Source organism: Lagenorhynchus albirostris, chromosome X (genome assembly GCF_949774975.1).
Source record: "Lagenorhynchus albirostris chromosome X, mLagAlb1.1, whole genome shotgun sequence".
NCBI classification, from domain to species: domain Eukaryota; kingdom Metazoa; phylum Chordata; class Mammalia; order Artiodactyla; family Delphinidae; genus Lagenorhynchus; species Lagenorhynchus albirostris.
This window is the reverse complement of record NC_083116.1, coordinates 553,659-581,250: the sequence shown is the minus strand read 5'-3', so window position 1 is coordinate 581,250 and position 27,592 is coordinate 553,659. Positions and strand designations below refer to the sequence as shown.

Here is a 27,592-nt window from a genome sequence, read left to right as displayed (position 1 = left end):
ATGAAAAATACCTTACTGAAAATGCAAACTGTCCTAAATGGGATTAAGAGAAGATAATCTGCAAAAGAAAAGATCAGTGAACTTGACGACATAGCAAAAGAAAGTCTGCAACGTAAAGTGCAGGGGGGAAAAAGGCTGTTAAAAATGCAAATGGGGCTTCCCTGGTGGCGCAGTGGTTGAGAGTCCGCCTGCCGATGCAGGGGACACGGGTTCGTGCCCCGGTCCGGGAAGATCCCACATGCCGTGGAGCGGCTGGGCCCGTGAGCCATGGCCGCTGAGCCGGCGCATCCGGAGCCTGTGCTCCTCAATGGAAGAGGCCACAACAGTGAGAGGCCCGCGTACCGCAAAAAAAAAAAAAGAAAAAGAAAAAAATGCAAATGAACAGAGTCTCAGTCACTGGTGATACAATATTAATAACAGTAATACACATGTAATGGAACACTGCATCGAACAGTAGAAAAATACGTGGTTTTCAAGGGTACACAGAAGATTTACCTTTTAGAGCATATATTCTGTTCTATAAAATAAATCTCAACAAAATTTAAAAGATTTAAATAATAAGAAACATGTTCTTTGACAACAACAAAAGCAGTACTTAACTCTAAAGTCCTATATTATAAAAGAAGAATCTTAAATAAGTTAAGCTAATGTCCTTAAGAAACCAGAAAGTGAAGAGCAAAATAAACTGCAAGCAAGTAGAAGCAATGGAATAATATAGATAGATACGAGCAGAAATCAGTGACATAGAAAAGAGAATATAGAGAAAATCAGTGAAAGCAAAAGGTGGTTCTTTGAGAGGATCAATAAAATTGATAACTGTCTAGCCAGATATACCAAGAAAAAAAAAAAGAGAGAGAGAGAGAGAAGACATACATTAACAGTACCAGGAAAGAGAGAAGTAACATCACTGCAGATTCCAGGGATAAAAGGAATAGTATGAACAAGTCTATGGACTTCGGTATGTGATGCTGGGTGAAGGGTTGCAGGACATGGACTCGGGCAGCATACAGTTCCCATCACACGTGACGGAAGCCTCCCTAACGAGGCCACGTCAAGGATTTCCAAAGCACTATCACAGGACCGCTTGACTTCCCAAGACCTGAAGATCTCGAGATCTTTCACCTGGAGTCCCCAACATGTCCCTCTTTCTCATGATATTCATTCAATAGTGGTTATTTTCTTACTGAGCGTCCACCATGCCAAGGGTCTGCGTTAGCGCCCCGCCCCCCAGATGCTCCGTCCCACGTGGGATCCTGTCCCCTGAACCCGCTTCTCCGGCCCTGGCGCCTTGTGACGTCACGTCTCACCTCATAATTATGCAGGCGTGCGTCAGGCGGCACGAGGACAGAGTTGCCTGACGAACACCACCTGCGGGGCCAGGCCTTTCTTCCGTTACGTCACGCGCCCATTTCGTCGTCCGCCGTGCTGGTCCCGGATCAGTCCGCCAGTCCAGAAGAGGAGGGGCCAGCCTTCGTGGCCATTACCCTCGTAGCTGGCGGCTGGCGACGCACGCATGGGGTCGTCCGCATCCAAGGCTGCCCTCAGAGCGACCACCGACGAGCCCTCCGAGCCCGGGCCGAAACACCTGTCAGGTGAGTAGGCCCCGCTACGGCGCCGTCTCCGCACCTCTAACGGCTGCGGCTTGCGGCCTCCCAGCCCCTCCCCCACGCCCCTCCCCCACGTCCCCCACGCCCCTCCCCCACCACGACCCCCGCAGTGCACTTCGGGTGGGGTGGCGGGGGGCCTTTGATTGAGTCTGGAACACAACCACTGGCCTCTTTAACTCCGAGCATCTAACTCTTTACCAGTTCCTCATGTACCTTAGGACGGCATTAAATATCATGTAACATGTCAGTACAAATTGTAGTACTCGTAATGAAGAAAATGTTTTGGATTATTCCCTTTGTCACTTCTCTGAGATTTGATTGCATCTGTATTTAAGTTAAAGTTACCAATTTTGGTTTTGAAAGTTATTTCTCAGTCTGTATTTTAATGCTCGTCACTGTCTCTAATTTAGCTCTAATCCAGTACATAAATGGAACAAATAGGAGTGTGGAGCATCTGGCTGATATTCTTTATGAGAAAACTGGGAGCAGCAGCTGGGTGGTGGTGTTCAAAGCCCTGATTACTGTGCATCACCTTATGGTGCATGGAAATGAGGTGAGCATGGCATCTATTCAAAGGCTAGTCATTTCCTTACTTTTATGACAAAGGACTTTCAGTACACAGTTGCTGAATATGCTTAGTTTGTCAAGGGCTTACTACATTTGTTTTAAATGGAGAAAACTGATGCTCTCTTTTATTTTAAAGATGGTTATCGGTTTTTATCCTACCTCTTTTGCTTTCATTAGTGACAAGTGGGGGAAGTACGTAGCGGTAGATATTAAAAAACAAATTTTTCCATTCTTACTTATGAATATATCTTTGCAATCAGTATTTAAAGTATATTATTTTAACCACTGGATAATAAAGTGGATAATAGAGTGGCTATTTCTCTCAATTCTTTAGATGATTTAGACCAAAAAAAGAGAAAACCCTCAAAAATGTATTGCTGCATAACTGCTTTACTTTACCAGGTAAAGTAAAGCAGAGTTATTACAGCATCACCTCAAGAGCTCTCCCCACACACACTTTTTGTGTTTTACAGAACAACTGAAATGTTCTACAACATTAAATTACTTATTATTTTCTACTTTAAATTAACTTTTGTCTCAGTAACCTTTGCATTAAAAAAATAAGATTTAGAAATTGATTGCGGTTTGAAACTTATTAAGAAGCAACAGTAATTACACAGTATGGTATTGGTAAAAATAAACATATATATATATAAAGGGAATGTAATAGATCAGAAGTAGAACTGTACTTATATGGGAGCTTGCTGGCACTAAAAACGTGGGGGAAAGTATGCAATTTAAAATAAAGCCTTTTGGTACAAATAACATCCCTATGGAAAAAATAGAATGAGATCTTTATATTACTCCATATAAAAATAAATTCCACATGAATGAAATATCTATAAATGCAAAAATCTAAATTTAAAATTGAAGAAAATGTAGGAGAATATGCTTATGACATTTTATTTTTTAAAGAAGATGTTGGGAGTAGGAGTTTATTAATTAATTTTATTATTTATTTTTGCTGTGTTGGGTCTTCGTTTCTCTGCGAGGGCTTTCTCTAGTTGTGGCAAGCGGGGACCACTCTTCATCGCAGTGCGTGGGCCTCTCACTATCGCGGCCTCTTGTTGCGGAGCACGGGCTCCAGACGCACAGGCTCAGTAGTTGTGGCTCATGGGCCTAGTTGCTCTGCAGCATGTGGGATCCTCCCAGACCAGGGCTCGAACCTGTGTCCCCTGCATTAGCAGGCAGATTCTCAACCACTGCGCCACCAGGGAAGCCCTGCTTATGACATTTGAGTAGGGAAGACACCATAAAGTTGCAATAAGATGTTTGCAGCACATATACTACAGACAAAAGATTGATATTCGGACTACATTATCAGTAAGAAAAAAGCAGTACACTGGAATAATGAGCAAAAGAAATGAACAGACAGTACATAGAAAAGGAAACCAGAGTGGCTGATAACCATCTGAAAACATACTCAGATAAGCACAATTTAAAATGTGTGACAGGACTCCCCTGGTGGCACAGTGGTTAAGAATCCGCCTGCCAATGCAGGGGACACGGGCTCGAGCCCTGGTCTGGGAAGATCCCACATGCCACGGAGCAAATAAGCCCATGCGCCACACACTCTAGAGTCTGTGCGCCACAACTACTGAGCCCATGCACCACAACTGCTGAAGCTCGCGTGCCTAGAGCCCGTGCTCCACAGCAAGAGAAGCCACTGCAATGAGAAGCCCGCGCGCTGCAACAAAGAGTATCCCCTGCTCGCCACAACTAGAGAAAACCTGCGCATAGCAACGGAGACCCAACACAGCCAAAATAAAATAAAATAAAATAAATAAGTTTATAAAATAAATAAAATGCGTGACAGTATCAAGAGCTGGGACCCTGAGGAAATGGGAACTCACATACCCTGTGGATGCCATCCATACATTTCCATATCAGGAATGAGAGAAGTAACGTCACAACAGATTCCACAGATATTAAGAGGATGATAAAGGAATACTATGAACAACTCTGTGGACTTCTGTGTCTGATGCTGAGTGAAGGGTTGGAGAGGAGTGCTTTGAGACATGTTTAATAAAATTGAAAATGCCCAGTGACCCAGCATACACTTCTCATAGCATGTTTATAATAATTAAAAGTTGGAAATCACCTGAATTTCCATCAGTGGGCAACAGATAACTAAAATGAAGTGTGTTTATACAATGAAATACTAATAGGATGTATACCAACAAGGCTAGATCTCAAAAACAATGCTAGTAGAGTCCAATATCATTTATATAAATTTTTAAAATTCACAGTTAATATTTGTCCACAGAACAAATATATATGAAGCTATAAAGAAAATAGGCTGTAAAGGTAATACATTAAAATTATGATAATGGTTAATTCCAGGTAGGAGAAGGAAATTGAACTTGGGGATGGGGCAAAGGGCACTTTTAACTTTACCTGTAAGACTTTATTCCTCTTATTTTAAAAATAGACTTGAAGTAGATATGTCCAAAAGTTAGCAGTTGTCATTTATGGGTAGTGGGGTACACAGATGTACCAGATTATTGTTTTTATTTTTCTATTAATTATTAAATAATTTAACATCAATTATTAAAATAATTCTATAATTACAGTTGACCCTTGAACATCATGGGTTTGAACTGCACGGGTCACTTGTATGTGGCTTTTTTCCATAGTAAATACTATAGCACTACAGTATCTGTGGTTGGTTGAATCATGGACGTGGAATCATGGTTACAGAGGTACAGCATCTACAGAGAGCTGACTATAAATTATATGTGGATTTTCAACTGCATGGTGGGTTGGCGCCCCTAACCCCCGAGTTGTTCAAGGGTCAACTGTATTTCAAATTCCTCAAAATTCAAAAAGGGAGAAATGGCTAGATAGAAAGTCATGGGTGAAAAGTGTGTATTCACATTAGCTTTCATGTTTAACCCCTCATTTATTTAGTGGGTATATAAGCAGACTAGGCAGCATTGCATATCCTTAAGTTGGCTAGCCCAGGCTGTGATGGTGCTCGCCTTAATCAATGCTGCTGAAGTAGATGGAAGCTGTATGATAGAATGTTAAGTATGACAATGACAAAATCATGAGTGAACTCTCTTTGTGGACAGAAACTAATTTTAGAATTTGGCACATTTGTTTCGTAGCGATTTATCCAACATCTTGCATCTAGAAACTCTTTGTTCATTTTATACAACTTCCTGGATAAAAGTGTCACAGAAGGTAAGATGATTCTTTGATGGAAATATTTCTTTGTGGCAAGGAGGGAAATGTTCTGAAAACCATCCGTGGTTAAAGAAAAATCGTTCTGAATTATGAATGATGTGATGTGTACATTTTATGATGGAAAATAATTTCTAAATTCATTCATACAACACATATTTGAGTAGTTACTGAGAATAACACAATATGCAAGCCTTTACTCAGTGAGGCTTTCCTGGGTCAGTCTCCTTTCTCTGCCTGAGTTTTATTCTTTCCACTTCTCAGCACCTAACCATCTCTGTGTTTTCCTTTTCTTTTGTTTGTCTATCAATCACCATTGAGAGTGTAAGATCTATGAAGGCATGGATTTTTGTCTGTTTTGTTCACTACTGAACCTCCAGCATCTAGGACAGTGCCCAGGTCATAGGAAGCACTGAACAATTGTTGAATGAAAAAATAAATTGAATAAATGAATCGAGGCATGTTTGGAGGTTGACTAGTGAGGAGCTGAGTTTCTATCATGGCCTGTCTCTCTCCATTTTGTCTATTAAGTAGGGTCAAGGTCATTCGTTGAGTGGAAGGAGGGTGGGGGAGGGATGGTACCAATGGGATAGGGAGTGTCAGGAAAATGCTAAGAATTTACAGTAGTTTCCTTGGAAATGTGAAAGGAACTAATAAAGTTCAGTTATTTCCCCTGTTCAATAATGTCCCCATCAATACTACATCATGAGGTGATATCAAGACTTTGAGGAAATAACAAATAATCTTTAACAGAAAGTTTGAGGAATGTTGTACCAGATGATTAATAAGCCATTCTAGTCTTTGTGCTTCAAAGATATTGTTGAGTTATATGGGTGAATGTAAAATGGTAACTCTTTGCATTTATTCACATATATGGTAAATGGTTAACATTGGTGAAACTGGAAATAATAAAAATATTTCATTTTTAGGCTATACTATGTCATCCTTCATCAGACGATATAGCAGGTACTTGAATGAAAAGTCACTCGCATACAGACTGATTGCATGTGACATCAGCAAAGCCAAGAGAGGGTAGGTAAATATCATTGGTTTGTAAGCAAGAAGTACTGAAATACATATGTGCTCTGATATGTAGTTTGTCAAAAACACAGCTTTATTTCAAGATGCCAATGTCACAGTGCTTCTCAAACTCAATTATTATTACTGCTGCTATGAGTTTCTTTTATGTTTCACAGGACGAACGGTGTGATGAGAACTATGAACAGTAGAGAGCTGCTGAACACTCTTCCAGTTATTCAGACTCAGTTCACTGCTCTGCTTAATGTTAATGTAAGAGCTTTATAAATCCCTTTGAAAAATATTGGTAAACAGCATTGTTTACCTGTAGGTGGGAGAGGGAAGTTTTTAAAATTGTGGTGGTAATTGATTACTCTTTTATTTAATTTCCAGGCAAATCCTGACGAAATAACTAATGGTATAATATATGCTGCTTTCATGCTCCTCTTTAAGGATGCTCTTCGCCTCTTTGCAGCCTATAATGAGGGGATCCTTAATCTGCTAGGTAAGCTAAAGAATGGGCATTACTTTTAAAAAATAAACTGGTAAAAATAATTTATTTGTAAAAATCTTTTATCTCTACATTTAGACTCATATGTGTTTTAGCTTCAAAATAGAAGATCCTTGCAGGGTCATACGTATTTTTAAATAATGAGACATCATATTCCTTTTTTTCTTAAAAATAATTGGCTAATCAGCCACAGAAGTTTTCAGTTTGTATATAAGTGCTAACTGATATTTCTGGGAAACTTATCAGGAAATCAACATGGGTTGCCATATTTATACATTACACACTAAGTCCCACTCCACCAAGGTCAGATAATACAGTTCTGACTTTCCTAAGATATAGCCTATAATATAAGTAATTGCTTTGATCATATACAAGCGTATGTTTCTTAGGCTTTTCAGGAAATTTCAGTCATCATTTAGCCCTAATGAGTGATTCATTTCATAGGAAGGGTTCTCCAAACTTCGTTGATGAGAATTTGAGATATTTCTTATACTGAAGAAGTGCCTAATACATTTGTAGAGTTATAAAGGGTAGAAAACACAGCCCCTTCCGTCAGAGACCGTCAGAGCTTGATGTTAATCAAAAAGATTCCAGACTAGAAGTTATAGAAATTAAACTATCTAAATTATATGTGTACACTATTAAATGCCATACATATTACCAACACCACTGTTCAGCATGCAGTAGTTCCTCTATAAAAATCTGTTGATTATACTTATATGAGCAGTGTTGTTGCTTCTTAAAGCAGAAAATAACTGGATTAAAACTGTAGTTGTTTTCAACAAGTTAAAATCATATCCATAATCAACTTAACACAGAATCATCAGAATGGAGTGAAACTTGGAATTGCTACGATATTAGCTCCTTTGTTGTAATTTATTTTTCTATTTTTAGGCAAGTATTTTTACATGAGGAAGAACCAATGCAAGGAAAGTTTGGATATTTACATCAACTTCCTTGGAAGAATGACCAAATTTGTGCAGTTCCTGAAAGTTGCAGAGGTACAGAAATCTATTTGTATACGAGGCTCTTGTGCTGTTTTCTGTATTAGTTTAGTATCCTGTATAACTATACATCTACCCACCACCATGCCACACAAACACACAGAAATTGGTAGTTTAAACTATTTTGTAAACAGTACAGCTAGAAGCTAGAATTAGGTACTTCAAATGTACCTTCCAATGTGCTTGTGGTCAAAAACAATCTTACAAGGATTTCTGTTTGTGGCCATGAGGATAACTGATACCAAGCTTACCCTCCCACCAGAAACAACTCCAAAACCAGGCCAAAAGATATATGACATGAGTCTTTTAAGGCACCGGATAATAGGTAGAACAGGTCTGTGATCAGTGAGAGAAGGAAATATATGAGGCGAGCTGCATGTTTGCCCTAATAGCTGATTCTGACTACTTGAAAAATTAGAACACATTTGTATGATATCCAAAATGCAGATTAACTCTTCCCAAAACAGCAAAGGTTCAACATCTGGTGAGTCCTTTCTTTTTTAATTTTATCCTAAGAACAAATATAAGTTTATGCTTAAGTGTGCAAGGTATACGTTAGCCTGATGTTTTTCTTGATCAGGGTGTGTACCAGCCCAGCAAGGCATTCATGCTCTTGGAGTATTTTCTCTTTAGTGTACAAATTGGTCTCACACTTACTTTTCTTTGTTAACACTCCTGGCTGTAATGTTTTCTTTTTTCCCCTTTTTTTTGTGATTTCAGCAAGTTGGAATTGACCAGAATGACATTCCATATATTAATCAGGTCAGTATATCTCTCATCTGTGTTTAAGTGACTTTTTTATTTAATTAATTAATTGATTTTTGGCTGCGTTGGGTCTCCGTCGCTGTGCACGGGCTTTCTCTAGTTGCGGCGAGCAGGGGCTACTCGACGTTGCGGTGTGTGGGCTTCTCATCGCGGTGGCTTCTCTTGTTGTGGAGCACAGGCTCTAATGTGTGGGCTTCAGTAGTTATGGTGCACGGGCTAAATAGTTGTGGCTCACGGGCTCTAGAGCACAGGCTCAGTAGTTGTGGTGCACGGGCTTAGTTGCTCTGCGGCATGTGGGATCTTCCTGGACCAGAGCTCGAACCTGTGTCCCCTGCATTGGCAGGCAGATTCTTAACCACTGTGCCACCAGGGAAGTCCGTAAGTGACTTTCTGTTTTTATGTTGTGTTTATTATATTAATCATCATCTGAGACTCAATCATCTTCCATATACTTACATGTGTATTTTCATTTTCGCAAGAGTAACATTTATATTTATACTTATATATACATAGGCTTGTGTCTTCTGAACAGGTCTGTGAGCTGTAGGTCTCGTAAAAGAGGGCATTCCCCTCTGAGAGCTAAGTGGCGACTCATAGTCTAACAACTCCAGCATGCTTTTTATTTTTATCTTTTATTTTTTTAAAAATATTTTTATTGGAGTATAATTGCTTTACAATGGTGTGTTAGTTTCTGCCTTATAACAAAGTGAATCAGTTATACATATACATATATCCCCATATCTCTTCCCTCTCGCGTCTCCCTCCCTCCCACCCTCCCTATCCCACCCCTCTAGCTGGTCACAAAGCACTGAGCTGATCTCCCTGTGCTATGCGGCTGCTTCCCACTAGCTATCTGTTTTACGCTTGGTAGTGTATATATGTCCGTGCCACTCTCTCACTTTGTCCCAGCTTACCCTTCCCACTCCCCGTGTCCTCAAGTCCATTCTCTAGTAGGTCTGCATCGTATTCCCGTCTTGCCCCTCGGTTCTTCATGACCTTTCTTTTATTTTTTTTAGATTCTCTATATATGTGTTAGCATACGGTATTTGTTTTTCTCTTTCTGACTTACTTCACTCTGGGTCCATCCACCTCACTACAAATAACTCAATTTCCTTTCTTTTTATGGCTGAGTAATATTCCATTGTATCTATGTGCCACATCTTCTTTACCATTCATCTGTTCATGGACACTTAGGTTGCTTCCATGTCCTAGCTATTGTGAATAGAGCTGCAATGAACATTGTGGTACATGACTCGTTTTGAATTATGGTTTTCTCAGGGTATATGCCCAGTAGTGGGATTGCTGGATTGTATGGTAGTTCTATTTGTAGTTTTTTAAGGAACGTCCATACTGTTCTCCATAGTGGCTGTATCAATTTACATTCCCACCAACAGTGCAAGATGGTTCCCTTTTCTCCACACCCTCTCCAACATTTATTGTTTCTAGATTTTTTGATGATGGCCATTCTGACCAGTGTGAGATGATATTGCATTGTAGTTTTGATTTGCATTTCTCTAATGATTAATGATGTTGAGCATTCTTTCATGTGTTTGTTGGCAATCTGTATATCTTCTTTGGAGAAATGTCTATTTAGGTCTTCCGCCCATTTTTGGATTGGGTTGTTTCTTTCTTTTGATATTGAGCTGTATGAGCTACTTGTAAACTTTGGAGATTAATCCTTTGTCAGTTGCTTCATTTGCAAATATTTTCTCCCATTCTGAGGGTTGTCTTTTCGTCATGTTTATGGTTTCCTTTGCTGTGCAAAAGCTTTTAAGTTTCATTAGGTCCCATTTGTTTATTTTTGTTTTTATTTCCATTTCTCTAGAAGGTTGGTCAAAAAGGATCTTGCTGTGATTTATGTCACAGATTGTTCTGCCTATGTTTTCCTCTAAGAGTTTGATAGTGTCTGGCCTTACATTTAGGTCTTTAATCCATTTTGAGTTTATTTTTGTGTATGGTGTTAGGGAGTGCTCTAATTTCATACTATTACATGTAGCTGTCCAGTTTTCCCAGCACCACTTATTGAAGAGGCTGTCTTTTCTCCATTGTTTCTTCTTGCCTCCTTTATCAAAGATAAGGTGATGATATGCCAGCATGCCTTTTAAATGGACAGAACTGATTGGTGGAAACAGCAGACTATTGGGAATAATGAACTTAGGCTTGAGGCCACCTTGCCTACCTTTCAGGTGTGTAATCTCAAGCAACTCATTTCCATTTTCCATCCCTCGTCTATGCAAATGCAGAGTGGGTGTGATAATATTGTCTACCTCAAGGCAGAGTTGTGGGAATCAAATGAACTTAGGCTTTTTCTTTCCCCAGTGGGTGTGATGTGAGGCAGAGGTGGCCATGCAGCAGGTGAGGATTAAGCGAGGGTCTGGCAGCCTGCACTCTATCCCAGGTGTATCATAGGGCTTGAGCAGCAGGGGTTGCTGGCCCAGCCTGGACCTGCTCTGGGCCCAAACTAATATGGCAGGCCACTTTAGATCACTTGGAATATGGGCCAAAGCAGTCTTCCTTGGTATCCAGAACCCAAAGAGATCTACCAATAGTCGTGTTTCCTTTTTTGGGATGAGATGTGCAAGGTGCAACCGCTTGTCTTCTGTTCTCAGTGGGATCTTCTGGTAGATCCGTGGCCGCTTCACTGTTACAATGTTTGTGGGGTTTGCACCACGCTAGCACCTCCCTGTCCATCTGACGCATTTAGCATGAAGGTCATGAACAGCAGTGGATCAGTGTGATTTATGAGGGGTGACCAGATGCTCCGCACTTCTTCTGACCATATTCTGACATATGGGTTGAGAGAGTTAACACAGCCTGGGCCACAGTATAAATGTATAGCATTGCCCATTCCACGTGCCTACAAACTCTTACTGATCCACACTTTAGACGGCAGTGGAAAGCAGAACATTCACCAGACTGTTAGCCACATACCATGTTCCTGAGACTACATTAACCCACCTCTACCAAAGAAACTATAGTGGCTGCAGTTGGGTTACCACTTGATTGATTATGCTGTAGTATGTCACTCTCCAGGGCCTGACTGGTTTGGGGGCCATACTGGTGAATTATATGGAGATAGGGTGGGGACCATCACCCCTGCATCCTTTTTATCTTTAAGATTGGCACTGATTGCTGCCATCTTCCTAGGAGGTGATCTTGTTTATTTTTGCTGTTTTGACTGGATGGTAGGAAGGTGGGTGGAGTAGAGGTCTCCATATCGTCTCCAGCAGGGGAGACTCAGGACGTTCACAGCCATCCCCCTGGATCTCCCCATCCCATGAGTCAGGGCTTTTACTCCTTCCCAGTGCCTGACTGTGGTGTGGCAGACCTGCCTTGGTTGGGACTGGAGGAATGGGGAGTAGTCAGGTGGGCATGGGGAGAAGTCCGTAAAGAGAGAGAGGGTGATGTTGTGGGGGGAGGAAATTGAGAGGATTTGGGATCCAGAACACGGTGCATCCAGCAGTGGCCTCAGATGAGAGGGTAGAGGAGGTTGGGAGGAGAAGGTAGTTGCAGCTGCAAATAAATCTTGGGTTTGGTGGCAGAGAAGGAGAGAGTTTCTGTCTGATGTCTTGTCAAAAATCTTTCAAGGACTACATCTTTATTTCCATCTTGCCCCTAGGTTCTTCATGACCATTTTTTTTTAAGATTCTATATATATGTGTTAGCATACGGTATTTGTTTTTCTCTTTCTGACTTACTTCACTCTGTATGAGAGTCTCAAGGTCCATCCACCTCACGACAAATAACTCAGTTTCGTCCCTTTTTATGGCTGAGTAATATTCCATTGTATATATGTGCCACATCTTCTTTTTTTTTCTTTTTTCCACATCTTCTTTATCCATTCATCTGTTGATGGACAGTTCAGTTGCTTCCGTGTCCCGGCTATTGTGAACAGAGCTTCAATGAACATTGTGGTACATGACTCTTTTTGAATTATGGTTTTCTCAGGGTATATGCCCAGTAGTGGGATTGCTGGGTCGTATGGTAGTTCTATTTTTAGTTTTTTAAGGAACGTCCATACTGTTCTCCATAGTGGCTGTATCAATTTACATTCCCACCAACAGTGCAAGAGGGTTCCCTTTTCTCCACACCCTCTCCAGCATTTATTGTTTGTATATTTTTTGGTGATGGCCATTCTGACTGGTGTGAGATGATATCTCATTGTAGTTTTGATTTGCATTTCTCTAATGATTAATGATGTTGAGCATTCTTTCATGTTTGTTGGCAATCTGTATATCTTCTTTGGAGAAATGTCTGTTTAGGTCTTCTGCCCATTTTTGGATTGGGGTGTTTGTTTTTTTAATGTTGAGCTGCATGAGCCACTTGTAAATTGCAGACCTAATAATGGCTGTAGACGGCTAGTGGTGGTAGTGCTGAGACCAATCAAACTTGGGAGGAATTACTCAGCCATAAAAAGAAACGAAATTGAGCTATTTGTAATGAGGTGAATAGACCTAGAGTCTGTCATACAGAGTGAAGTAAGTCAGAAAGAGAAAGACAAATACCGTATGCTAACACATATATATGGAATTTAAGAAAAAAAACGTCATGAAGAACCTAGGGGTAAGACAGGAATAAAGACACAGACCTACTAGAGAATGGACTTGAGGATATGGGGAGGGGGAAGGGTAAGCTTAGGCAAAGTGAGAGAGAGGCATGGACATATATACACTACCAAATGTAAAATAGATAGCTACTGGGAAGCAGCCGCACAGCACAGGGAGATCAGCTCGGTGCTTTGTGACCACCTAGAGGGGTGTGATAGGGAGGGTGGGAGGGAGGGAGACGCAAGAGGGAAGAGAAATGGGGATATATGTATATGTATAACTGATTCACTTTGTTATAAAGCAGAAACTAACACACCATTGTAAAGCAATTATACTCCAATAAAGATGTTAAAAAATATATTTCAAGGAAAGAAATGTGTCCTCACAAGCATTCTTTCACGTACAGATAGGTATGAAAGGGCCCTATTTTGTGCACAGACATTGAACCCCACAGAGTGGTCCACAACAGGAACCATTGTTGGATGAAATAACACACAGCTTCCTGAATGAGAATTCAGATAACCAGGCCGAGAGAAAATGAGACTATCTGGATTAGTAGGGGAGAAGATGGAATTTCATTGCTCAAAGGCACTGTCATTGGTGGATTTCAATCAACATTCATTCACAGACACAGGCCTGACCCCTACCAGGAAGAAGGAGCTATAATGAATGAGGTACACTCCTAGCCCCTGAGTTCCAGCAAAAGAGACCTCACTTCCTTGAGGTGGTGAAGCTGGGAAGGGTTCCTGTGCTGAGAACCACAGCTTGGCTGTCATGGGGGCCCAGAGGAGCATCAGTTGACCTGGGCTTGGCATCTTGGCCTTGGCCTCCTTCAGTGCTCAGCACCTGTGGCCGGAGCTCTAGGGGACATCTGACTGTCGCTTGGCCAGTTTCTCTCGCGCTTGCAACAATCTTTATGTGAAGCAAGAGCTGCTAAACTGTTAGGTGCCGGCTCACCATTTTCAGGCTCGGCCAAACCCTTGTGTCTTCTGAAGGGGCGTCTCCCTCCTTTCCTGGGCTTGTCCTTCCTCCTTAGTTTCAACACTGTCTAGGGCTCACAGGGCTTCCTTCTGCAAGTGGCCGTCTGGTGTGTCTGCCTGTGTCTATGCCTCTTCTTTCCACCGTCGCCTGCCGTTCGTGTTGAGCGCGACTCCCAGAAACTCGCATAGCAGCGTCTGCTCTGTCTGCCATTCGATGCACGTTTATTTTTCACCAGAGCCGTTCAAACCTACGTCTCTGGGCCACACCCCTCATCAGAGCTCCAGGGGCACAAACTCGGGGACCTACCAGATGGTTCCACCCTGCTGGGTACCAGCTTCGCCTTAGCATAGCCGCAGTTTGGGTGGGCGGAGGGCCACTGTGTGCCTCACGGAAGAGCTCTGACAGCCTCACGCCTACCGTTTCGCTGGGAAGCACCGTTTTGGGGCCTTTTAAGTTTTCGGTCGTTCTGAGCGGGGTTCTGCTAATCACGGGTGACAGCATTGCCACAGATTTATAGCTGTCGGTGAATTATCTGAAAGCACATGGGATGAAAAAGAATGTTGCCAACCAACATTGTGCAAGTAGTGACAACTTCTATTTATTTATTATTTTGTTATATATTTATTGAGTGACTGAATGAATGAACGAAAAATGCTCTGTGTGTTTGCCCTGGTGATGCTGGGAGTCCCCTGATCATCTTGGGGTCCCTCCACCCCTCTTTCCCGTCTAGTATGTTTGAACCTTTGAAGCTCACTCTGGACTCCAGACTTCCTGGTCTCCCTGCTGCTGAGGGGCCTGTGAGCTCTGGCAAGGAACAGATTCTCCAATTCCTCTGTGTTCAGGGTGCCCACATGGTCAAGAGGCGTCCCTAGGGAGATCTTCTCCTGGTCCTCATATGTGGTCCAGCAGGAAATCCCTCTGAGCAGATTTCTGCTTGGATGCCTCAGCCCGGCAGCCCGTCTACACTGAGTGGTATCCAGGCTCCTCTGAGTGTGTATACCTCTTGTGCCATTATTGTCATTCATAGCACTCCCTTTTCCTCTCAGAATGGTCCCTCAGCCCTGTCCACACCTCTGTGAACAGTTCCTTCATTAAACCCTTCTCCAGCTGCTAGCTCAGCAGCATCTGTGTCCGTCTTTGCCACCACACCATCATCCTAGCTTCAACTCGGATCCTTTCGCTTCCCCATATATCTGCCCCCTGCTGTTTCTTTTACGCAATGCAACCAGAATGCTGATCTGAGAACTGCCAAAATACAGATCACTCCTCACTTCAAAGTCATCCGGTATTCTCAAGTTAAAGTCCAAACTCCACAACATTGCGTTGATTTTAAGGTCTTGCATCGTCGAATCCCTCCCAGCTTCATCTCCTCCACGCTCCCCTTGGCAACATGGTTCACCTTTACTCGTGGCCTGTGCCATATGCCCTCCTGCCATGCTCATTCCTCTCCTAGTATCCTACTTTTCTCCTGGATATCCTTCAGCTCTCAGCTCAGTTGTTACTTTGTTCAGGAGTGCTTACTTCTCTGACATCCCTGACTTGGTCACATTCACTTACTTAAACACTACCTATCATGCACCTCTCTTTCACAGTACTTTTCACAACTTGCATTTTACATTTATTTGTTTGATTATTTGATACCTGTAGACTGGAGCCACAAGCAAAAACAAACAACCTAGCTGCTTCATGACCTGGGAAGCTCCAGTCTACAGTGAACAAAACACACAAAATCTCTGTCTTCGTGGAGTTTTATATTTTATTGCAAGGAGACGGATAATAAACATACACGGAAAGAAACCTATAATCTCAGGGAAGATAATTGCCATGAAGAAAAAGAAAACTTAGTGAGGGTAAAGAGACTGTTGGTAGGTACTATTTTATCTAGGATAGCCAAGGAAATCCCAGTTGAGGAGGTGACATTTCAGGAGAGATCAGAGACCGTGAGTGAGATTCTCTCTCCCTCTTCCCCAGTAGGCTTAATGTTTTACTTAAATTTATTCAGTAATCTGGTGACTCATGAAGGAACCATAAGTAATGAATGATTTTAAGCCCAATGTCTTCTCCAAAGGAAATACATATTTTAGCAGCCCATTGATCATTTTAAGATGCTCTTTTATTGTTTTTTTAAAAATGTATGTAAAAATACAGTTTGAAAATGTGATTTGATACCAAGATGCTACTTTTAATAATGAATTTACTTCTAGCAATTATTTAGCTTTAATCATTTGCTATACAGGTGTCTTAATATTTTCAAAATCTTTTTATGATATAGGAGAGTATGAATTTGCTAAGAACTATCTATCATCAAAAAACAACTTTTTTCCTAATAACTTTATTTTTAGGTACCCTGCAGTTTACTTGAAGCACTAAAACAGCATTTAGCTTCTTTGGAAGAGAAAATTGACGTTTTACCTGCTTATAGGTAAGTTGATAAATGTCTTAATATAGGTTAATTCTGTTTTCATCTAAATAATTTCTCTCATTTTAGCAACATCACAGTGACTGAATAAATTACGGGCTTTGAATATGGTGGAATGCTATACAACCATTTTTTGTTTTTTTTTTTTTGCGGTACGCGGGCCTGTCACTGCTATGGCCTCTCCCACTGCGGAGCACAGGCTCCGGACGCGCAGGCTCAGCGGCCATGGCCCACGGGCCCAGCCGCTCCGCGGCATGTGGGATCTTCCCAGACCGGGGCACGAACCCGCGTCCCCTGCATCGGCAGGCGGACTCTCAACCACTGCACCACCAGGGAAGCCTATACAGCCATTTTAAATGATAATATGGGATAGAGTATTTCAGTCTTTTGTGGGATTCCATACGCTTCACAGCATGGTCTGCTTCCCAAAGGAACATCTTTTGTTATACTGAGTGATTCTCAAAGTCAGAAGTTGGCACTTGAATAACCCCTCTTTGAAGAATTTGATTTCTTCCCTTAGGGACTCCCCTAGTGAGAATAACTGTTGTGCATAGTAACATTCAAGATGAATGTGTGTGTATGCATACATATACACATACCCACATACACATACTCCTCTATATGTGCACACATACACAAATTGAATAATATAAACTTTGAGGTATATCACTTCAAAAATGTTCACATTAGCTATTTCTGAGTGGAAAAATTATGGTTGATTTCAGTTTTCTGTTTGTACTTTTCAGTATTGTGAAAATTTCTATAAGGGTCATGTATTATTCATTCACTCCACTTTTTACGGTTATGTTGATTGTAATTGATTTATATGATCAATCTCTACTAGCCAAGTCTGTTAACTATTTCTTTTTTTAAATAAATTTATTTATTTTATTTATTTTTGGCTGCGTTGGGCCTTCGTTGCGGTGCACGGGCTTCTCATTGTGGTGGCTTCTCTTGTTGGGCTGTATGGGCTCTAGGTGCGTGGGCTTCAGTAGTTGTGGCACGCAGGCTCAGTAGTTGTGGCACATGGGCTTCAGTAGTTGTGGCACACGGGCTCCAGAGCGCAGGCTCAGTAGCTGTGGCGCACGGACTTAGTTGCTCTGCAGCATGTGGGATCTTCCCGGACCAGGGCTTGAACCCGTGTCCCCTGCATTGGCAGGCGGATTCTTAACCACTGTACCACCAGGGAAGCCCTGTTGACTATTTCTTAATTATCTCTTTATCATAGATGGATGTGTAGTTAGTATATAGTTGGATGGATAGATTGATAGGTGGATGGATAGATGAGTGAATGAAAGAAATGCAGGCTCAGCTGGGTAGGATATATGTGACTCTATTCATCTTTCTTGTGATCTCTTCAGTGTGCAGCATGCATTGATTCCCTCCATCCCAAATTGTCCAGTTGTGAAAGCTTCAGCAAGCAGAGCTTGGCTTGAAGCTAATATAACACTATTGTATGTGATAATTGAGGGCAGGATTAGAACCTTTAATTCTTACATTTCCTAACCACCTACTATGTCTGCTGCCTCTTCCTAAAGCAGTCTTTGACCCAGCAACTTCATTTCTAGGAATTTATCCCATATATATATTCATAGTTGTGAAATGACATATTGAACATTACAACATTGTAATAACAAAATGACTCTTCATAAGAGTCTTGTTTTAATGTACCAGAATGGAATGGTCTCCAACGTGTATTGTTAGATAGAAAATGAGCAAGGTGGGAAACAGTGCATAGTATGCTACCACTTTTTCTTTTTCAAAACAAAAAGAAAGAATATATATGTTTATTTCATTTCTTAAAGAATACTTCTGGAAGGATATCTGAGAAATGAATAAAATGTGCAAATAATTACTACTTAAAAGATAAATTTTACAAAAAAAAAATAAGACATACATAAATCCGGAGTAATGTCTGTGTACAGACCTTGTCGTGCTTACCAGGGAAGTCCTTGGTAAGCTCCTAAGGTTAGTTTGCCTCTTAGTCAGGAAATTTGAAAGCTGGTTGATGACACATTGGCAACTTGAAATTGGCTATGATGGAAGTATGTATACCACAAAAATGGACAAACAGTATAAAACAGGCCTTTTCCTGGGGAGCTGGCTGTTATACATTTCCTGGTGTGCAACTGCTCAAAATCAGCCATATTCTGTTTTTTAATGGTTGATTTTGATTCAGTGATGTTACTTGACCCTCTATGCTAGACGAAAATCCCTGTAATAATGAGCTATACTATCATAGGGTTATATGTCTTAGAATTTGTTTGCTCTTAATTTAACTTGAAGACTTAAACTTTATCTATTTTAAATGTTTTTTTCTGGGGCTTCCCTGGTGGCGCAGTGGTTGAGAGTCCGCCTGCCGATGCAGGGGACGCGGGTTCGTGCCCCAGTCCGGGAAGATCCCACATGCCGCGGAGCCTGCGCGTGCGGAGCCTGTGCTCCGCAACGGGAGAGGCCACAACAGTGAGAGGCCCGCGTACCGCAAAAAAAAAAAAAAAAAAAAATGTTTTTTTCTTTTGTGCATATTTTCTCAATGGACACACTTTCTGCATTTTCGATGGGTGAGTTTGACCAAAACTATGATGAACATAAGTCCTTTGTTTAAAACAGTATGTATAGCAAAAACTGTACATTTGCTTCATTTCCAAAAGGACTGTTTTTCTGAGGCCCTATGGTTTGGGAATCATTATAAGGTTAAATGTAGTGGTTGACATGCTGTGGATTCAGTCTGATGTGAATGTGAATCCCAAGTAGGGTAGAGGGGGAGGAGGGGAAGTACTATTATGGTGTTATAAAGGCCTCTGGGCTTGGTTCCCAACAGCCCAAAACTGGCTTCTGGTGATGTCTGCGCATGCTGTCCTGAGGACTTAGCCTAGGTTGCCTAATAGTCATTGCTTGAGCCAGTTGTGTTGAAGAATCCTGTGGGCAGCTGAAACCACTTTTTATCTTCAATCACTGTGATTTAAAAATACTGGCCATGGAACCAGAATACTTGACTTTAATTTTCACTCTACCATTCATGGACTGTGTGACTTTGGGTAGATCACTTAACCTCTCTGTGCCTCCGCTTGCTTATCCTCAGAAGGTTGCTGTCAGGATAAATGAGTCAATAGAAATGTAGAGTGCTTAGAACAGGACCTGACCCATGTATTGCTTAGAAGTGTATTTTTAAAATTTCATGTATATGGGGGCCTTCTAATTATCTTTTTCTTTTGTTATTGAATTTTGTTGTTGACATAGTGCTTACTTGCACTGTGTCAGAGAACCTTCTCTGTATTTCAGTCCTTTGGAATTTGTTGATACTTCATGGCCTAGCATATAACCTTTTTTTTTTTTTTTGGTAGAAGTTTCATGTGCCATTGAAAACTGTATCCTTTTGAGGTTTTTAATTCTGTTGCTCAAATCCTCTATATCTTCATTGATTATTTTCGCTGCTTGTTCTTACAGTTACTAAGAAAGGTGTGCTAACATTTCCCGTTTGCTTTAGTCAAAGTCACCAGTGACCTCTAGGTTGCAAATCCGATGATAATTTCATCAGTCTTCATCTTACTGGACATGGTTCATCACTCCCTCTTCTTTGACATGCTTTCTTCAGTTTGCATCTTGGTTTTCTTCTTATCTAACTCTTGGCTACTTTTTAGACTGTTTCCCACGGATTCGTCCTCATTTCTCTTCTTTATCTATATGCACGCATTTCCTAGATGACCTCATCCAAGCTCATGGCCTTAAATACCATTTACATGATAAGAACTCCCAAATTATTATCTCCAGCTCCAGCCATACCTCCTGAACTCAAGGGTTGTATATCCAAGTGTCTATTCCGTGGTAGCACTTGAATGTCTAGTAGGGTTCCAAAACTCAGTGTGTCCAAAACTAAGCTTTTGATACTTGACCCCAGACCTGCTTTATCCATGGTTTTCCCCACCTCAGTTAATGGCAAATAGCAACTCATTTCTTCTAGGAAGAATGTGACTAGGACCAATGTGAAGGAATGAGGAAGGTGGGTGGGACAGAGGACTGAGCTAGAGGACGGGTGCCAGGAGAGGAGAGTACTAGAGAAAAGGCTGGAGCTGGAAGAGTAAAACAGTTGGGCGGACCAAGGTCTTTACAATTCCTTACGAACCCCTCCATGGCCTCCTCCGCGTTCTTCAAACACACCAAGCACACTCTTTCCTCAGGACCTTTGTGCATGCTGTTCCTTCTGCTGGATCCACACAGTTCACTCCTTTACATGCTTCAGCTCTTTACTTAAAAGTTCCCTTCTCAGTGAGCCTTTCCTGTCTAGCATTTAAGTGCCCACTCTCCCACCAGCATATCATAATCCTTTCCCTGATATTTTTTCCTTAGCACGTATCATGATCTAACATATTATGTACTTTATTTGTCTTGCTTATCTTCTGTCTCCAATAGAACGTAAGCTAAATGAAGGCAGAGATTTTTATCTTCTTTGTTCACAACTGTATCTTTAGCACCTAGTACAGTGTCTAGCACACAAGTGCTCAATTAAAATTTATTTAATTAATCATTTTAAACGACCTTATTTATACCAATTAACCTAATAAATTGAAGTCCTGTTGCTTTGTAATGGGAAGGTACATATATGTGTGTGTATATATATATATATATATATATATAATTACTGTATTGATAGAAATTTGGTTTAGGTTTTCATCTGATTCTGTCTCTTATTTTCAGATTGTTTCCTCTATGTGATATGTTACAACTGGCATTGCCTTCACAAGTCCCCAAGTGTATTGCAGCCAGACAGCAAAGTGGAAGTGTTATAGCAAACAACCTGGATGGCTCACTGGTTAGCCCTGTAAGAAGTAAGCATCTATTTTTAATTTAATATTTGAGATATATATTTTTTAAATGCATTTTAAGAAAAAGTATTTATATAAAAATAATGTAAAATTTGTGTTTGTTTTACAAAACAGATCTTGACTTTGGAGAAAGCCCAGTCAACAGGTAAGTTTTTTATTATTTAAAAAAGACAGCCAATAAATACATGTTAGAGGAAGGGACGGATGAGACTCATACCTGAAAAGAGTTATTTTTAACGTAGGTTTAACCCTTCATGGTTCATCTGAAGGATGTTTTTCTAAGCACATCTTAAATGTTGGCATTCCTCATAGTTCTTTGTATTCTTGGTTCTTTTCTTACTTTATGATATAAACTGTATTAAATGAGTAATAATTTTTTATTTTATTAAACAAAGACAATGAAACTACCAGTTGGAGTGCCTCAGCATCGTAAGGTAATCAATGTTACTTCAGTGAGTGCTTCCCTACATTTTCAGCCAAAAAAAACCCCAAAACAAACAAAAAAAACCCAGGCAAGTGGAAACCAAAGGAAGGCCGAAGCAATATTAACGACAAATAATGTAGAATGTAAGGTTAAAGGCAGTGAACAGAATAAGACACTATTTAGGGGGAGATACAACAGTCTTAACAGTTTATGCACAAAGGTGAATACATAAAGTGAAAACTATTAGAAATGCATGGAGAACTTGAGAAAAGTACAGTTAAAATGGGCAGTTTCAAACCACCTCTTTCATCGTTGGACAAATTTAGTAGACAAAACAAGAAAGGACACAGAGGAATTTAAATAATATATAATAAATAAATAATAAACCTAAGTGTACACACACACACAGAATGTTCATTTTCTTCAAAGCAATCACAAAGAAAACCTGTAAAAACTCCTAAACAATTTTATGGGCTACATTCTCTCATAATCCAATAAAATTATAACTACTTAATGAAAAGTTGACCATGAAAATCTTAACTACTTATAAATTCAAAAATATCATCCTTTTGCCAAAGAGGAAATCAAAAGGAAAGTTAACTATCTAAAGGTAATGAAAAAGAGAACTTCATACCAAAGCTAATGGGGCACTGTGAAAGCTGAACAGAAAAAGTTTCATCATTGTTAAAAAAGATAAATTAACAAGAATTTAGTTTTGTCTTAAGAAGATAGATATAAGTTAATAAAAATATATTAGGAAGATAAAATTTATGAAGATAAAAGCTTAAATTAATAAAATTGCAAAGAAAAATAAATTTTGAACTTATTTCTTTAAAGTCCAATAAAATGAGGTCCTCTGATTCAACCGAAAAGAGAATGTAAAAGTATACAACATGAGGAATAAGAGAGCTGACGTAACCACAGACGTAGGAGAGATTAAAGTAACTATAAGTGAATACTTTGTGCAGCTGTTTGGTAACAACATATTTGAAAATCTAAAGGAAATTGATGATTTCCAAGCAAAATATAATGACAAAATTCATCCAAGAAGAAACAGAAACATGCATAGACCAATTGCCACATAGAGTAGAGCTTTATCTATCCTTAAAGAATAGGAAATTTCAATTCCAGGCTATGTAGAAAAAAAGGAAGATCTCCAATTCAGTGTATGAAGTGACATGACCTTAATATGAAAGCCCAGTAAAGATAGAAGAAAGTGCTGACTAAGCTCATATATTCATTATAGATGTCAGAATTCTAAATAAAATATTCACAAATAAAATCCAGGAATATATTAAAAAATTCCACTACCTGTACAGTGTTCCTTTTCTTTTTGAGTGTGCCATATGAAACGCCCTGTCTGGCATGGTAGTAGTAGAGGTTAGGCATAATGGAAGTGGATGCACCTGGCACATGTTCTGGGGTAGAGTTGATAGCAGTTGCTGTCAGAGGTGAGGAGAAAAGCGGGACCAAGGGATGGTGCTTAGGTTTTTGGCCTGAGCTACTACATGGATGGAATTCTGTACTGAGACAAGCTCTCGAGGAAATACAAGGGATAGAGTTTCCAGACACCCAAAATCTTAAAAAAAATTACCTGCCATGCACCTTTGCTTAGGAAGATCCTACAAGGTGTGCTCCAACAAAACAGAGAAGTAAACTAAGAAAGAGGAGCACATGGGATTCAGGGAAACAGAGTACTCTACTTAAGTGAGAGGTGGAGGGAATTTGCAGTATAAGAACAATGGAAGTTATATTTACTTGTACAGCAGCCAGTTAGAATGGAACCGAAGGATGTAGAGCTCCAGGGGAGATGTTTCCTGGAAAAACTCAAAATGACATGTTATTTGGTGCTAACATTTATTGTTTACTCTGAGACATACTGTTCATTCTAAGTATTTTACACATAATAACTCAGTCTTTCTACTTGAGAAAGTTATTATTTCCACTAGATCACAAGCTCCATGAAAGCAAATAGTTTCATCTGTTTTATATATTCCAAGCACCAAGGATGGTGCCTGGCATCTAGTAGATATTGAATGGATGTTTGTTGAATGAATGCAATGAATCCACATTTCACATATGTGAAAATTGAGATACAGAGATTCTTTGGGATTATGGAATTAAATACCATAAGGAAAAGTGTGGCTACTTCTGCGAAGGGGAAGCGGTGACTGGTATTTTGGGTTTTAGATCTTTTAGCACTGGTTGACTTTTTAAACTGTGCATCACGTGGATAAAAACTAAATTTCAATAAGTCAAATGATGAATACAGAATAAATATGAGCTTTTAGATACAAGAACCATTTCTTAGAATTAAAACTAAAGTGTATGTGGAATAGATTATTACATAATTTGGTAGAGGAGTTGAAATAGATGTAGAAAACAGGGATAATAATCTTAACCACTGGCATAGAATGTAGACTCCTAGTCCTGCCATTAATTAACTGTAAGACCTTGAGCAAGATATTTCCCTTCTCTGAGTCTGTTTCCTCATCCATAAAATGAGAATTTATAATGCCTACTTCACATAGTTGTTATGAAAGTTAAATGATATTTAAGATTGTGAAAGCACCTAACAGAGCCTAGTAAGAATAAATGTTCAATGAGAGTCTGTTTCCTTTTGTTTCTAGTTATTTTCTTATTTATACAAAATATTACGCATCTTGTATTATTTATTCTCTTAATAACTCTAATTCTATGAAGCATAGTTTATCCCAATTTTACAAATAAGGAAAGAGGTTAAGTTATTTAGTCAAGGTTACACAGCTAGCTAATAGCCTGGTGAACCTCAGAATGCAATACTTCTGTTTCTTACTCTAGTGCCCTTTGACCCACCACCATGGGGAATACTAGGTTTTTTTCCTTTCTATATAAACTATTAAAATAGTTTAGAATTAAACGTATTTGTTCAAGTCACTTTTTTAAATGGGCAACTGCTACTATTGAATTCCTTCTATGAACTCTCAAACTTTGTTAGTGGGAAATTTAAATTTGGCATTATCTATAAAAAGTAAGCTGAAATATTTAGTTTTGTAATGATAACTTAATATAGAAAATAGCCAGTGGTCTTTTTATAATCTTTTCTTGTGATTCCTTCCTATTATATTTTACCTGTTGATAGCCATAAACATTGTCTCAAAGGCTATATCCTGACGAGATGTTTAAATGGTAGATTTGTCATTTCCCCAAATGGGCTGGTTTATACATCTCATTTTAGATCGGACGTGAAGGGGTGTCAATCCTCAGAGATGGAAATGACTGGTGGAATGAACTGGCAGTTGAATAGCTGTACCTGCGTATCAACCATCTGGAGCCCAATTTCTATTCCTCCAGTTTCCCACATGGTAACGTTTGTGATGTATTATTACGTGTTTTCCTTTTTGATATATACATATAACATATACATTTGTATTAGAGAAGTAGGTAGACCAAGAAATGTTCTCTTTTTAATCACTTTTAATATATTGTGCTAACATTTGTTGTAGACATGTTAAGCTAACTAACTGTTCCTCTATTTGTGGAAGGGTCGATCCTGTGGTGGGGAGAGAACTATAGAGTTCCACCATTTTGCTCCACATTTATTGAACACCTATTAGGTATTTAGGCACTGGGCTGACAGATCAACGGTAGACAGACATGTCATCAAATAGAGGAACTGAATATTCCAAGTGGAATGAATACTTTAGAGGGTGTGTTGGTTACTTTTATAAAGAAGCTGAACATGAGGTAAAAAAGGAGATGAGGTGAATTGACAAGAACTGGTTGGCAGATGGAAACTTGGTGGGTTATTCAGGGAACTCGAAGTAGTTTAACATGGCTATCGTGTAATGTATGATGGGTGCAGCAAGAGATAAATCTCGAGCTTAAAGAGAGGTCAGATCTTGTAGGAACTTGTATAGGAGTTTCGGCTTTGTCTTATAAGCAGCGGGGAGCCAAACCTATAACACGATCACTTTTACATTTTTGAAAGATTAGTCCGGGAGGAGTGTGGAAGATGGTTAGTAAGGAAATAAGACACAAATTGGGGAAGTCAATTAGAAGTCTCTTCAAGTCATCCAGGCAAGAGATCTAGACTGCTCTGGTCTAGAATGCTAGAATGTTGACAGTAGATCTAAAGCAAGAGTTTCGAGAGATAGATCTGCAGATAGAGTTGGTAAGAGTTGCTGACAGGTTGAAAGTTGAAATATGGGTCCCCAATAAATTATCTGCAAACATAAAATTCAAAAAGCTCTGGAAAGCAAGTTTTTTTGTTAAGTTTGCAACAAACTCTTTTGGCTGCAGAACTTTACTTGAACTATAATGAGGCTATAGTCATTATTTATCCTACTAAGTGTAACTAGTCATACACGAATGTTGCATTTGCATTTTGCTGCAGAAATATTAGTGTGTTTCATTACAGGGTGCTATTTCAGTCCCCCTGGGGTGTTCACTAGTATCTTCTATGTGTAAATTCTAAATTAGCTTTCTAAAATACAAATCATTCCGAATTCCAAAGCACATCTGGCCCCAAGGACTTAAACGATGTGCACTTCTGCTATTTTTTGTATGATTTTGCTTCGAAACTTCATTGGTCCAATGATATAACAAACTGCACATTAACTCTTGAGTACGTAGTGACTTTGCTTTCCTGATATGCAGCAGAGGTGCATTTAGGAATGAGAATTCTGATAGGATTTGGGAAGAAATAATTTTGAAATGTACTGAGGAGACGTGCGGCTATGTTGCTGCAGTAGATTTGAGGACATAGCTGACTAAGAACCTAGAAAGGGTTTGGAGGGATGTATTAGTCTATCTTAAGGTTCACTGAATCTTTCCTTTGTCATCTACCTTCTGATATGGAGTCTGTATTTTCTATTTCTTGGCTGAAGCTTTCTATTTTAACTCTTGTTTCAAGAGTGTTCGTGATGACTCATTCAGGCATCTGTCTAATAACCACTTTAAAGTCTTTGTCAGATAATTCCCACATCTGTGTCATCTCATCATTGGTGTCTGTTGATGGCTTTTTTCCATGGAAGTTGAGATTTTCATGGTTCTTCATGTGCCATTTGGACATTTTGACCGTTAATTTAAAAGACGCCAGGTCTTGTTAAATTATGGAGCATGTTGATATCTGTGCTGTAGCAGACACTTGACCTGGTTAAGTTTAAGCTACAACTTCAAGCCCGCTTCTCTGGCCCATGGTCCCAGTATCAGCTCAGTTTCTACAGTCTTTGCTCTGCTCTTAGTGGTCATCATGGGACCTGGGCTGTGGTCTCTCCAGGGGCTTAGTAATCAAAGTCTTTGGTATATGCTCAGTAAGATCCCATCTACCCGTGTACAGGTGGGGGGAGGGGGCGGATGAACCCAGAGGTCCACAACCAGCTTCCCCGAGCCTCTCTATCTCTGCTGTCTCTCCAGTATTTTCCAGTTTCTTGGGGCTCCCATTCTCTTTCATCTGGCCAAAAACGCCATACATTTCTGTGATTGAAACAAGTCAAGCTTCCAAGTAGTGGTAGGACAGAGAGAATTAAAACACATTTTTTGTCCCTCCCTTCATGAAGCCACAGCTCCACCTAATGGAGAAGAAAGTTCCTCTCCCTCATATATTTGGCTCTTGCAGTTTTCCCTTGCTGCCACCATAGCCACTGCTGCAGGAAAAGGAGAAAAAGAAAAACCACTGAGGGCTTTTTCTGACTTTGTCTGAGCTTTAGGAGTTCTCTTTATAGCTACTCAAGCCAGAGCTAGAGAACTTCTGGAGTTTT

The 27,592-nt window shown here is 40.0% G+C and overlaps 1 protein-coding gene across 1 annotated transcript in view; it reads left to right on the top strand.

Moving 5' to 3' along the window:
* The first annotated feature begins 1,199 nt into the window (after positions 1-1,199).
* The window catches only part of LOC132513661 (phosphatidylinositol-binding clathrin assembly protein-like), a 37,208-nt gene continuing 10,815 nt past the window's right edge, over positions 1,200-27,592 (top strand). Inside the window, exons 1-12 of the mRNA XM_060138171.1 lie at positions 1,200-1,592; positions 2,018-2,160; positions 5,285-5,360; positions 6,290-6,392; positions 6,557-6,650; positions 6,771-6,882; positions 7,783-7,889; positions 8,613-8,654; positions 16,528-16,607; positions 21,300-21,430; positions 21,542-21,572; positions 25,069-25,195. Coding sequence (XP_059994154.1) covers positions 1,514-1,592; positions 2,018-2,160; positions 5,285-5,360; positions 6,290-6,392; positions 6,557-6,650; positions 6,771-6,882; positions 7,783-7,889; positions 8,613-8,654; positions 16,528-16,607; positions 21,300-21,430; positions 21,542-21,572; positions 25,069-25,195 — 1,125 coding nt within the window. The 5' untranslated portion in view covers positions 1,200-1,513. The remainder of the gene's footprint in view (positions 1,593-2,017; positions 2,161-5,284; positions 5,361-6,289; positions 6,393-6,556; positions 6,651-6,770; positions 6,883-7,782; positions 7,890-8,612; positions 8,655-16,527; positions 16,608-21,299; positions 21,431-21,541; positions 21,573-25,068; positions 25,196-27,592) is intronic.